Below are 13944 nucleotides of genomic sequence, written 5' to 3' on the forward strand. Positions count from 1 at the left end.
GGAGGAAAACCAATTGCACAAGTATCTATGACGGAAGGATGAGGTAAGCTACGTGATGGTGGCACAACGTGCAGTAAGGTGATTAATAAAAATCAAGCCCTTTCGTTCTGAAGGGTGGAGCCCGACTCCTCCTAGACCGTAAAGGAAATCGGACGAGAGGATAAGAATCACAGACCTTGCGAAGTTCCCCCGGGGCCACCCGCCTTCTGCCAGGGCGTCGCTCAGGGACACTACGCGTTCACGTGCGCTCTCGCCGGCGCGCCACCTACCCGGCGCCGCGAGAGGGCGCGCGGCTGAAGCTGGGTGCGGAAGTCCCGCCCCCATTTCCGGAGGCGGAGGATGGGGAGGAGCCAGCGGTAGCTTCCGCCTTGCGCAGTGTCCGGGTTTGGGCACGTGTGTTACTTCCTCGGGTTTTGTGGATTACCTTTATTCCCGGTGAAACTGCAGGGCCGGAACTCCCTTCGTATTTAAGGATGAAGGCGGTGAGTGTCCTGAGAAGCCAGGTCTCCGCGGTTTAGGGCCCTTTTGGCTGACAGTCTCCGCGTGATGTAGTTTTGGCGCGGGTTTTTGTTCTGTTGGGGGCGGTGGCCTAGATTCGGGGCTCCCTTCTGGTTCTGTGTGCTGTCCCGGCCCTTAGATCTGGTGCGTCCTTCATTGCCCACTGTGCGCGTGGTTGGCTTCAGGGGGCCGCGATGAGACAGGCACGGAGTCTTGTTTCTGTAGGGTGTCGGACATTAAAGGGTTCTTCGAGACTGTCTTTCGAATCCCTTATTTTACGGTTGAGAAACAGGGTTCTGCTCTCAGTGAGTTTATAATGTGTGTTATGGGACTCGACATGAGTCCCATTTTTTCTCCTAAAGGGTAAGAAGTTAGGAAAGTAAGTGATTTGCCCCGGTTCTTGGAGAAAATGAGGGCTGAGATTTGGATTTCTGAATGAGGGGTTACCAGCAAATGTTGGAATCCAAAGACCCGAATTCTGTTTTTTCCTTTTTAGTTTAGGGGTCTTTGACAAGTCATACAATCTCAGCCTTAGCTTCTTAATCAGTAATTTGAAGGTAACAGCAATCACTCCTTAACTTGGCTTTTGAAGAGGATACATATGTTGGAGAACTTTGCAGAGAGTAAACCGATCTATGAATGTCACTTATTTTAAAGATAACATTTTGCTGTGAGTATGCAATTTAAATTTCTGGGTGTGCAGTACTCCTGTTACTGTTTTCTAGAGAAGAAATAAAAAGCAGATCCCAAGCTTTCGGAAGTTGCTGAAAACTAGTAAAGTGAAACTTGAAAACAAGCTAAAAAATAAGCAATTTAAACAACAAAGCACTCTCAAGAAGTACCGAAAAGAACAGAGGAAACTAAGGCAAGCTGTAAAAGATGCTGTGTCTAAGAAACCGATTCCACTGGAAGACCCAAGGGAAAAACAAACAGGTAATTGTGAAAGCATTCATGTACTGTAGTTTCCATTGAGTTTTTCTTTTTTTTTAATTAAAAAATTTTTGTTTAATATTGGTTATATATTTTGGGAGAGGGAGAAAGAGAGCACAAACGGGGAAGAGGCAGAGAGCCGAGACAGTCTGAAGCAGGTTCCAGGCTCTGAGCTGTCAGCACAGAGCTGGTTGGGGGCCCAAACCTACTAGCTGTGAGATCTTGACCTGAGCCAAAGTCGGATGCTCTACTGACCGAACCATTCAGGCACCCCACTATTGATTTTTTCTAAAATGTTCTTCATAGAGGCACCTGGGTGGCTCAGTTGGTTGGGCGACCGACTACGGTTCAGGTTATGATCTCGCAGTTTGTAGGTTCAAGCCCCGCGTCGGGCTCTGTGCTGACAGCTCAGAGCCTGGAGTCTGCTTCGGATTCTGTGTCTCCCCCTTTGTCTACCCCTCCCCTACTCACTCTCTGTCTCTCTCTGTGTTTCAATAATAAATGAACATTGAAAGAAAAAAAAACAAAATGTTTTTCATGAAACAACATTGCTTTCTAGTAATCGCTGTTGTTTTCAGATCTTCCTAAGAGTAGGTAAGGATAGTGGTCCTATATGCTTTATCAGTCCATTTGGGAAAACGTTTCAATATAGTATTCATTGTGAGAAGGAGATAGTCTCTGCTTTTAGTTTGTCTAGAAAGGAGATCAAGAAGACTTGGGAAAACAAGCAGATTAGCTGTGTAAATAAATGTTGGGGAGCATGCCAGTGCTGCCACTTTCCCATTCACTGGCAGTTAGCTAAGGTAAGAACATAGCTTTCTCTGGAGCATTCTTCACAGTGTTGCCAAAGTTCACTTAGTTTTCTAAACTTCTGACTTTCTTTTCATTTGGAAACTTGGAGTGAAATTGAGCTGTAACTGACAGGGTTATTCTTTTGTAAAATTATCCAAGAACTTCAAGTACTCAAAACAGGTAAGGAACATGGCCATTTTGAGTCAGACCAGTTGTTCTACAATGTTACTGGTACTTTCAGGGTATTCATATTTGAGTGTATCTGACTAGTCAGTCTTCCCATGTACATCTACATCTCATTCTCTTAATCCTGACCTATTTAGTTTGATCTTTTGGCTACATATTATTGTGATGTATAAAAGGTCATTGGGCTGGAAGTCAGGAAACTTGGGTTTCTCTCTCTCTTTTTTTTTTTAAAGATTTTATTTTTAAGTAATCTCTATACCCAACATAGGGCTTGAACTTAAAACCCCAAAATCAAGAGTCACATGCTCCCCTGACTGAGCCAGCCAGGTGCCCCTTGGGTTTTCTTAATTTTGTTACTAGGAAAGTGGCCTAAGTTAGTCACTTAATCTCCAGGTACTTCATCTGTTTAAAAAAAAAAAAAAAAAAGCAATGGTTGAGTTAGATGCTTTTTAGGATCTCTTCTATCTAAATTTCAGTAGAATTTTAAAAATGTGTTAATAGTTACATATAAAAAGCAAAATATTCATTTTTACATGTTGAGCATCTAAATGAAGTCTGTCAGGCAGTTGGGTATAAGAGTATAAGGTTCATGTGAAATATCTGGGCTAGAGAGAATAGCTTTGGCAATTATCTGCATATAGATGGTAATTGAAGACTTAGACTTGGGTAAAGTCACTGTGAAGACTGTGTAGACTGAGAACAAGAAAACCAAGAAAGAATTTTAAGGAACCCCAGCATTTAAGAAATGGGTGGAGGGGAGGGGTGCCTGGGTGACTCCGTTGGTTACGCATCTGCTCAGGTCATGATGTCATGGTTGGGGAGTTGGAGCCTCCTGTCGGGCTCTGTGCTGACAGCTCGGAGCCTGGAGCCTGCTTCAGATTGTGTGTCTCCCTCTCTCTTTGCCCCTCCCCTGCTCACACTCCGTCTCTCTCTCTCTCAAAAATAAATAAACATTAAAAAAAAAAAAGAAATGGGTGGAGGAATATGTAATGGGATTTGAGGAGGAGCCAGAGAATTAGGAAGAAAACCAGAACTGTATAGTGTCTTAGAAATCAGAAGAAGAGTGTTTCAAGAAAGAAGGAAGGTCTTTATGTCCAACATGAAATACTCTACAAAATAGTTAATGTTGAAAAACAAGGTGAAAAGTAATGTGTATTGATGTTTTCACTTAATTGTAATTATAGGCTATCACCACATGTATGAGATGCTTATGCCATTTGAATAAAAAGGAGAAAAGTATATATTTATAAACTCATATTCACTATCACAGAATAAGATTTTAAGAAAATAAGTGGATTTTCCTTTGACCAATAGTCTTCCTGTTAGGAATCAACCTATGATTATATTTGAAAAAAATTGCCAAGAATATATTTCCAAGCATGCTCAATGCAACATTATTAGTAACAGCAAACAAAGAAATAAAAATGCCCCCATGATCAAAAATTGAAAATAAAATGTTCTCCCGCAGGGAATTGTTAAATGACGTAGATGTTGTTTACCTATGGTGAAATACTATACAGGTGTTAAGACAGACAGTTTTATCTGTATGATCCACATAATCTACGTAACGAAGTAAAATTGACAAATTGCCCACTGGACCATGACTTCACCCATCTTAAAATGCTGATATAAAGAAGTTAACAGATTAGAGAATTTGAAGGGCTAAGGGGGAGAGGGCTTCAATGACAGAATAAGGCAGGAGAAAGCAAGAAGGTGTGGGATGTGGCCTGTGGAGGGGGTGACTGAAGTGGAATGGAAATGAAAGTCATTGGGAATCAGAAGGAGGGAAATGGCTAAATCACTGGTTCTCCCATGCTCTGAAAGACATTGCAGAATGTGTGGAGGCATTTTAATTTTTGGTTATTACAGTGACCTGGGAAGGCTCCTGGCATTTAGATTTCAGGGATTGGAGATGCTAGGATTTTGCCTAGCTCAGGACTGTAAAACAAAGAACTGTCCTGCCCACTGTGTCATTAGTGCTTCCATTTAGAAACACTGGGCAAAGGTACTAGAAAAACCTAAACTTTTCCTCTTGTTGACACAAAAACACAGAGTTCTGTGCTTCTAATAGTTGTTTCTGATTTTGTTGTATTGGAACAGGTAAAAGGATTGAGAGGGAAGAGGAGGAAGAAGAGGAAGCCCTTCCTTTAGATATGATGGATGAAGATGACTTACAGTTAATGAGAGACTTAGGACAAAGAGCATCTTTTCTAACAAGAGATCTTTCTTCTAGGTAATACTTCATTTAGATTATAATCATTCATGTCCTTTTAGTGTTAAAAACTTGGTTCTGGATTTTACGTAGGTGTTTAGTACAAGATGTTCAGCTCAGAACACAGTATTTGCAAAGAGTAAACCTTGTGACTTGGTTTATTTCCTAAATTAAGGAAGTTCATGAATAAAACAAACTGGCCTTATTTAGTGTATATCTTTATTTCTTTTTAGTCTGGATAGTGAAGTAGAGTGCACTGGGGAAGAATGCAGCTCTGTGTTTGGGGAATTGGCAGAACAGTCCTGAGTTCTTAATCCTTGTTGCCCTGTTAGGTAGGTATTATTCCCATTTACAGAGGAAACTGATGCTTCCTGCAATCATAAGCAGTGGATCTGAAATTTAAACTTAGATCTTTCTAACTCTTCTAAGTCCATGTTATGGTCTGAAGGTTTTTGGGAAAGTAAAATAGCACGATACCACCCTTGGCTCTGTGGAATAGTCTTCAAAAAGAATCTGCTGTAACCCACTCGTTTGCATCTGAAGGAAAAAATTAGATCCAGTCATAGTTTGAGTCTCTGTGGTACGGTACTATACTATACAATAGTACTATGCTATACAATACAGTACTATACAATTCATTTATTCATTTTCTATTTGAGTGCCTGCTGTGTGCCTGGTCTAGGTGCTAATATCTGTATACCTCTTGGAGGTTTGGCTAGTAGTGTATTTTCTGTACTTCTCTACTTGTCTCTAGGTTCCATTTGTACATTAAAGCTGGAATTTTCTTTTCTTTTTTCCCTGCAGTGAACCTGTTCATGTCAAGAAACGAAAGCATGAGCGTATTATAGAAAAATATGAAAAAATACCAAGAACTCTGCAAACTGCACCGGAGAAGGAACTGATTCACTTGCTTCCTATCAAGGATAAAAGTGGTATAATCCCACAGACCAGGGAGAAGCCAGGTGAATCTGATTAGCCAGTAGATTAGTAAAAATTATAGCTGCTTACTAATATTAACACAATTTTTTTTTTCAAGATTTAATTTTCTTTTTACTTTCACCCATACCTGCAAAATAGGGGTAGCTGCAATTAGTCACAGAGCAAGCTTGAGGATTTTAGCCAGAAATACAGATGATTATCTCAGATGATGTCTATTGTACCATGAGTATAGCTGAAGGTACTATATTGAGGTGATTTTCTTTTCAGAGTTTTTCTCACCAAATACTATTGTTTCTAAAATTAGAGCACATAATAGTCATCCTTTTTTAGCCCTTTTTTTTTTTTTACCTGTATCTTTTTTTCTTACAAAATAAAACATAGGAAAGTCTAGAAATCAAAGTTGCAAAGTCATGTGGTTTATCACAAAAACACGCCCATATAACTACCATCCAGGCAAGAAATAAATGCTGCCAGCACCCAGAAACTTTCTTTGTGCTCCCCTAAATCACTAGTTGTTCCCTCCTCACGAAAGTAACTACTTTCCAGAGTTTTATGGTAATCTCTTTCCTTTGTAGTTTTATCGCTGAAGTAAATTGTCACATTTTTAATGCACGTATTTTCCATGTAGTTACTGACAATAACCAAGATGAAGAGGATGAAGAAGAGATGGAACTTGAGGAAGGTAATGATGTGTCTTTATAATTACTAAATTGTTAATTGAGAATTACAGTTTTTTGCTTAATAGTAAATATGACTCAATTTTAGAAAAAGTCTGGAACTGTGCATTTTAGAGTACTGGTCATTTCAAAGTCATTTTGAGCATTTTCCCACTTGTTGAAAGTCTCACCTTGTGGAATTTGATTCTTTGTTGCTCTTTATTGTGGAAAATTTTATGCAGTTATGTTTGTAATGTCTAGGCATGCATGAAGAGTCTCATAAGTGATTACTGTTTGAATCCTTTTTAATTTCAAGTGAAAGACCTGCCTATAAATAATTATGGACTTTTAGCTTTAAATTAGAAATGATTCTGTGGTATGAAACCATTTCACTTCTTTATTAGAGCAATTATCCTTATATGTGTCGGCTTTAGGCCTTTGAATGTGGGTTTCTAACAGCTAAGACCATTGCAATCAAAGTTAAACTGAAAGAACATATTTTATTGTTTGAAATTCTCTGTTTAGAATTTGTGATAGAACAAGCTGGTTAAATTTTACCTTTGCTTAGCAAACCTCACTTATAGTGTAAAGGAGATAACAGGTCAACTGTTTAACTGTTTCCAGTCACTCTTCCTAGGGTTACAGATTATGCTTGTGTGTTTGTTCAATCTAGTTCCCTAGGAATTTCTTTTCTAAAAGTGGACATATTTTCTGTAGTGCAGAGGACTGTATAGAGTTGAAAATAAGGCTGTACTTTTCTAAATTTTATTTTTTTTTATTAATATTTTCTTTAGAGAGAGTACAAGCATGGGAGAGGGACAGAGGGAGAGAGAAAGAGAGTCTTAAGCAGGCTCCATGCTCAGTGCAGAGTGCAACATGGGGCTCGATCCCATGACCCTGGAATCATGACCTGAGCTGAAATCAAGAGTTGGATGCCCAACTGACTGAGCCACCCAGGCGCCCTTCTGTACTTTTTTGAAAACGAAATCAGATTTCTTTTTCCTTTAATTAATAGGAATTATGCATAGTAGTTAAGAATATGGGCTCTCATGGGGCGCCTGGGTGGCTCAGTCAGTTAGGGTCTGACTTCAGTCCAGGTCACGATCTCACAGCTCTGTGCTGACAGCTTGGAGCCTGCTTCATATTCTGTGTCTCCATCTCTCTCTCTCTCTCTCTCTCTCTCTCTCTCTCTTTCTCTCTTTCTCTTTCTTTCTCTCCCCCCCTCCCCCCACTCACTCATGCTCTATCTCTCCTTCAAAAAAAAAAAAAATGGGGCGGTTGGGTGGCTCTGTTGGTTGAGCATCCGATTTTGGCTCAGGTCATGATCTCACGATTCATGGGTTCGAGCCCTGCATCAGGCTTTGTGCTGACAGCTCAGAGCCTGGAGCCTTCCTTCTTCAGATTCTGTGTCTCCCTCTCTCTCTGCCCCTCCCCTGATCGTACTCTCTCTCTCAAAAACAAATAAACATAAAAAAAAATAATAAATTAAAAAAAAAAGATATGGGCTCTCTAGTCAGACCACCAGGTTTGAATTCCATTTCTGCCAGGTTTATGAGTATAAGCAAATTACTGTCCCTTTGCCTCATTTTCTGTGTACAGAATGGGTATGATGATTGTACCTGCCTCATAAACTTTTTTTAAAGTTTATTTATTTATTTTGAGAGAGAGCGTATGTGGATAAGGGGCAGAGAGAGAGGGAGAGAGAGTTCCAGGCAGTCTCTGCAGTGCAGAGCCAGACACGAGGCTCAAACTCACAAACCATGAGATCATGACCTGAGCCGAAACCAAGAGTTAGTTGCTTAACTGACTGAGCCACCCAGGCGCCCTGCCTCATAGTATTTTTGAGAGGATATGTAGTAATCTTGGCCCATGGCAAGTGTCCAATAAAAGTTATCATTATTATTGTGTATTACTATAAGAAAATTACTCTGTTGATGAACTTTCTTGGGTACTTGTAAATAAATGTTTAAGAGGGAAGCCTAATTTGTTTCAGAGATCATTGAAGATCCCATTCGAGAACTGACATTAGAAGAACATTTAATTGAGAGAAGGAAGAAACTACAGGAGAAGAAAATGCATATTGCAGCCTTGGCGTCTGCCATATTATCAGACCCAGAAAGTAATGTAAGTAGTGTTCATTTCTTTGGGCTTTTCATGTTAGATATGTTGTAAATATCTAATATCTTAAGATCCCTTTATTACCTGTAAGCACACACAAGAAGGGAAAGCATTAAAACACCGTGACTGCTGTGGTGCCTGCTTGGCTCAGTCAGTTAAGCATCCGACTTTGGCTCAGGACATGATCTCATGGTCTGTGCCAACAGCTCAGAGCCTGGAGCCTGCTTCAGATTCTGTGTTTCCCTCTCTTTCTGCCCCTGCCTCGCTCATGATTTGTCTCATTGTCTGTCTCTCTCAAAAATAAACATAAAAACAAAAAACACCACGGGGACTGAGGTGTAGAATAAGAGTAGGCAGAACTTTAGACTAATCCTACATCTGAACCTAATTTTTTCTGTAATCTTAGAAAAACCACAAACTCTCTGAGTCTTATTTTCCTCCTCTCTAAATGAAGATATGGGGCTTAATATTGTAACTCTTAAAGAGGTACGTGTAAAAATTAATTGGATGAGGGAGAAGGAACCTACTTGCAAATTTGTTTGACTGATTGGTAGAACTTGTAATAAGGAACATGCCTCACAAAAGTCAGGGAGATTAGTTCAGGAGTACTTGAAGTGGAAAATATTTTAGGTGAAATAGACCAGAGAGTTACAATGAATTATCAGTGGGCCATGGGAACAGTGGTGATGATGGTCATAGTTATAACGTATGGACTCAAGAAACCTTGAGTACTGTTAGACTTTGGGTAAATCCTTTTACCCAAGACTCGTTTTCTTCATCTCTAAAAAGAAGATGGTACCTATTTTAAAACTTTGTTGTGAGGATGAAATAATCATATATACATGAAGTCATGTAAAGTGGTACTGTTATTCCTGTTATATTGGAGTCCCCAGCATCCTACTGTGAATTTGTTTATTGAACAATAAAGTAGTTATTTCCATTTGTAGCAAAAAATCTTCCATCTGGTTACATTTTGGAGTAGTACTTGTTTTTCTTTAAAAAAGTTGGGGGAAGACCTGGAGCAGAAATGGGGATGGAAATTTGGAATATTTCTCACCTGCATGCTCTCATTTCATCATTATAAAACCATAAAGACAAGAACTGTTGATCTTATTTTACAGCTGAAAAATTGCATCTTAAAAAATTCAAGTGATTTGTTACAATTTTAAGAGGCACTGGATTGGAACCTGGGTCTTTCAGGTCTGGAGCCCCAGGCTCACACAAGTTAGGGATAGCAAATAGGTAGTAGCATATGTATCCTACTCCCTGCTGTGGCAGTCATTGCTAACCAAACAATGCTGCTTGTCAAGGTATCCAGCAGGCAATAGTAGTTTAGCAAAGCAAGCACATTCATTGAAACCAAGTTTTTACTTCTGTATTACTTCATACAAATGATTTTTGAAAGGGTCTTGTTGAAGCTGAAGTTAATATGGACACATTATCTTTAATTCCTGATTAATTTGTGTAGATGTGATTAATATATTTGGTGTGTAACATTTTAATTTATTTCAAAAAGTGTTTTTAGGGAAACAGGACATACGCTTTAAGAAAACCCAATGAAAGAATTTCAAAGAATAGGCAAATTAATAAATATAAACTATTTTTTAAGTCTATCTCTTCTAACTACTTAACAAAAGTATGATTAGCCTTAGTGATTTATCTTTTGGTAATGTGAACAGTATCTGGAGTTGCGTATGGCTTGACTAGACCCCATGAGTCATTGTGTGGATTCTACTTGTTGTGCCAGATGTGAGGCTGTTGTCTTTTGTTCATAATTGTTTTGCTGTGGTTACTCTGACCTTATAAGTTATTTCTTTAACAGATTAAAAAATTGAAAGAATTACGTTCCATGCTGATGGAACAGGATCCTGATGTGGCTGTTACTGTTCGAAAATTGGTGATAGTTTCCCTGATGGAGTTATTTAAAGATATTACTCCTTCATATAAAATACGACCCCTCACAGAGACAGAGAAATCTACCAAGGTAATGCTGGATATAATTACTGCACAAAATAAGCTGGACATTTTGGGGAGCTGGAGATGGGAGAAATAGTTTGTTTTGTTTTTATAGGACTGGGTACATACCAGGCATTCATGTTTTGTGCTAATTTAAGGATTTTAATATCTTGATTTTAAAAAATGATTGGTCTTTTTGGTCTTTTCAGATTCGCAAAGAAACCCAAAAGTTAAGAGAATTTGAAGAAGGCCTGGTTAGCCAATATAAATTTTATTTGGAAAATCTGGAGCAAATGATTAAAGGTATATTAATTTTATTTTTTAATTTTTAAAATTACATCCCAATTAGCGTATAGTGCAACAGTGATTTCAGGAGTAGATTCCTTAATGCCCCTTACCCATTTAGCCCATCCCGCCTCCCACAACCCCTCCAGTAACCCTCAGTTTGTTCTCCATATTTATGAGTCTCTTCTGTTTTGTCCCCCTCCCTGTTTTTATGTTATTTTTGTTTCCCTTATGTTCATCTGTTTTGTCTCTTAAAGTCTTCATATGAGTGAAGTCATATGATTTTTGTCTGACTAATTTCACTTAGCATAATACCCTCCAGTTCCATCCACGTAGTTGCAAATGGCAAGATTTCATTCTTTTTGATTGCCGAGTAATACTCCATTGTGTGGATGGATGGATGGATGGATGGATAGATAGATATGCCACATCTTCTTTATCCATTCATCCATCGATGGACATTGGGCTCTTTCCATACTTTGGCTATTGTTGATAGTGCTGCTATAAACATGGGGGTGCACGTGTACCTTCGAAACAGCACACCTGTATCCCTTGGATAGATGCCTAGTAGTGCGGTTGCTGGGTCATAGGGTAGTTCTATTTTTAGTTTTTTGAGGAACCTCCATACTGTTTTCCAGAGTGGCTGTACCAGCTTGCATTCCCAAAACATATTTTTAAAGTATGTAACATACTGAGCTTTGTTCAGGAAGGTGAGTTCTATATTCTGTGCTCTGTGGTGAGAGTCACTGTAGTGTATTGTCAAGAGCGGAGTCTAGAGTCTGATTTCTTGGGTTCAAATCCAGGCTCACCACTTGTTACCCATGTCATGGGCAGATCACTTAATCTCTGTGCTTCTGTTTTTCTGTTTATAAAATGGGAATAATAGTACTTCATAGGGCTGTTGTGAGAAGTAATTTATTACTAAAAGGTGCTTTGAGCTGTGCCTGCCTGTAAAGGCACTGCATTTGATCAGCTATTAGCGTTATTGTTGCTGCAGTCCTTTCCCTTGTGTTACAGGTTTTTTTTGAATTTGTGAATGGTTGGAATTTATTCTGCTGGCTTTTATTTGGAGAGGGTAGTTAGGGGAGAAGGGTGACTTGGAAGTGGATGAAATTAGTGCCTTGAAAATAGACTTAGAGGTCAGTCATACTGGATGATAAACTCTTCCCTCAAACCCTTATTCTCTTTCTCTTCAGAAAAGGAAGGGCATAGGAAAAATTGGAGCATGAATGGAGAAGGAATTCGGTTGCCTAGGCCAGGTGCTTTCACTTGAGTCATTTGAGCTCCTTCACTCAGTGCTGGGCCTACAGATCACCCCGATGCTGTCACAGCTGGAATGGGACTACTGAATCCTGTTGGCCCAGTAAGGACAGGGAGTGTAGTGGAAGTAGGGGAGGGTGCCATAGATGTTGGTTCTATGCTCTGGCAGCCCAGCTGGAGCCTACTTAATAGCATATATTGTATGGCCTGGGAACTTTATGTAGACCAGCATTGTCCAGTGGAAATGAGACACATATGTCATTTAAAAAAATGTGTAACCGCACTTAAAAATAAAAGCAGTATGTAACCACACTAAAAAAAAAAAAAAAAAAAGTAATAAGCTATACTATGTGTATATACAAATTATTTGAACGTGTAATCCAAAAAATTTTTTTGTGAAGATTATTTGAGAGAGAGCACATGTACGCATGAGTGGGAGAGGGGCAGAGAGAAGGTGAGAGAGAGAATCCCAAGGTGCTGATAGGTGCTGTCAGCACAGAGGGTCTCGAACTCATGAACTGTGAGATCATGACCTGAGCCAAAACCAAGGGTTGGTTGCTTAAGTGACTAAGCCACTCAGGCGTCCCAACATGTAATAAATTTAAAAAATCAGTAAGGGGGGCGCCTGGGTGGCTCAGTCGGTTAAGCCGTCCGACTTCAGCTCAGGTCACGATCTTGCGGTCTGCGAGTTCGAGCCCCGCATCGGGCTCTGGGCTGATGGCTCAGAGCCTGGAGCCTGCTTCCGATTCTGTGTTTCCCTCTCTCTCTGCCCCTCCCCCATTCATGCTGTGTCTCTCTCTGTCTCAAAAGTAAATAAACGTTAAAAAAAATAAAAAATCAGTAAGGTATCTTAATTCTTTTTTTGGAACTAAGTTCAAAATCTGGTGCATATCTCACACAGCACATCTGAATTTGGACTGGCCACATTTCACGTACTCAATTATCAAATGTGGCTAGTGGCCTCTGTATTGCACCATGCAGGTCTGGGCCTTTTCTGAGCAGCTTGAACCATTATGAAGTCCTCTTTTTTAAAAAAAATTATTTATTTTTGAGAGAGAGAGCGAGCACAAGTGGGGGAGGGACAGAGAGAGAGGGAGACACAGAATCCAAAGCAGGCTCGGGGCTCCAGGCTCTGAGCAGTTAACACAGGGCCCGATGCAGGGCTTGAACCCATGAACTGCGAGATCCTGAACTGAGCTGAAGTCGGACACTCAACTGACTGAGCCACCCAGGCGCCCCTATGAAGTCATCTTTTTATGTTAAAAAAAAAAACATGGTAAAATAGGTATAAAATTTATCATTGTAACTATTTTTAAAATGTATTGTGTGGTGGCATTAAGTAAATCCACAGTGTTGTACAACCATCACCACTATCCATCTCCAGAACTTTTCCATCTTCCCCAACTGAAATTTTGTGACTATTAAATATTAACTACCCATGTCCTCTTGCCTCCAGCCTGTGGCAGCCACATTTCTACTTCCTAATTTGAATTTAATGTGGATTGGACTTCTCTAGGAACCTCATAAATGAAATTATACAGTATTTGTCCTTTTGTGACAGGCTTATTTCACTTAGCATAATGTCTTCAAGATTTTTGTAGCATGTGTCAAAATTTCCTCTCTTTTTAAGACTGAATAATATTGCGTTGTATATATATCTTTACCACATTTTGTTTATTCCTCCATTCATTATGAAGTCTCATCAGCTTTAAGTAAATAGAAGATACGGTTCTTAGGAATACGGCCTGTTTAAGGAAAACTCGTATATGTGAGAAGCAAGTTTAAAACAAAGGCACTATCATCCACACTGTCTTTCTTATCTCTGGTTGTATATGATGTAGAGGAAAGTGTTGAACCTACTCTAGAAAAACCAGCATATTTTTATTTTCAAGGTGCTATGTTACAGTAGCAGGCAGAGTATGTATGTAGAAACTTCTAGAAAAGAGGTACTGTGAATCATTGGCTATTTTGAAGGAAAATTTAAATCTCTTCTGGCCCTCCTGGGTAAAGATATCACAGCATCAGCAAGAAGTCAGGAGAAACGATGTGTTGGATTCTCAGAATTTTTGGAACATGGAAGTGACTGGGGCTCAGAATCTGGAACTTGCTCAT

General features: G+C 39.6%; 1 protein-coding gene across 1 annotated transcript in view; it reads left to right on the plus strand.

The window, feature by feature from the left end:
* The first annotated feature begins 364 nt into the window (after positions 1-364).
* Positions 365-13944, plus strand: part of NOC3L (NOC3 like DNA replication regulator) — a 31037-nt gene continuing 17457 nt past the window's right edge. The window contains exons 1-8 of the mRNA XM_030335027.2: positions 365-482; positions 1224-1431; positions 4507-4639; positions 5423-5580; positions 6186-6239; positions 8207-8337; positions 10154-10315; positions 10497-10590. Of these exons, the coding sequence (XP_030190887.1) occupies positions 474-482; positions 1224-1431; positions 4507-4639; positions 5423-5580; positions 6186-6239; positions 8207-8337; positions 10154-10315; positions 10497-10590 (949 nt within the window). The 5' untranslated portion in view covers positions 365-473. The remainder of the gene's footprint in view (positions 483-1223; positions 1432-4506; positions 4640-5422; positions 5581-6185; positions 6240-8206; positions 8338-10153; positions 10316-10496; positions 10591-13944) is intronic.

This window comes from Lynx canadensis, chromosome D2 (assembly GCF_007474595.2).
Source record: "Lynx canadensis isolate LIC74 chromosome D2, mLynCan4.pri.v2, whole genome shotgun sequence".
NCBI classification, from domain to species: domain Eukaryota; kingdom Metazoa; phylum Chordata; class Mammalia; order Carnivora; family Felidae; genus Lynx; species Lynx canadensis.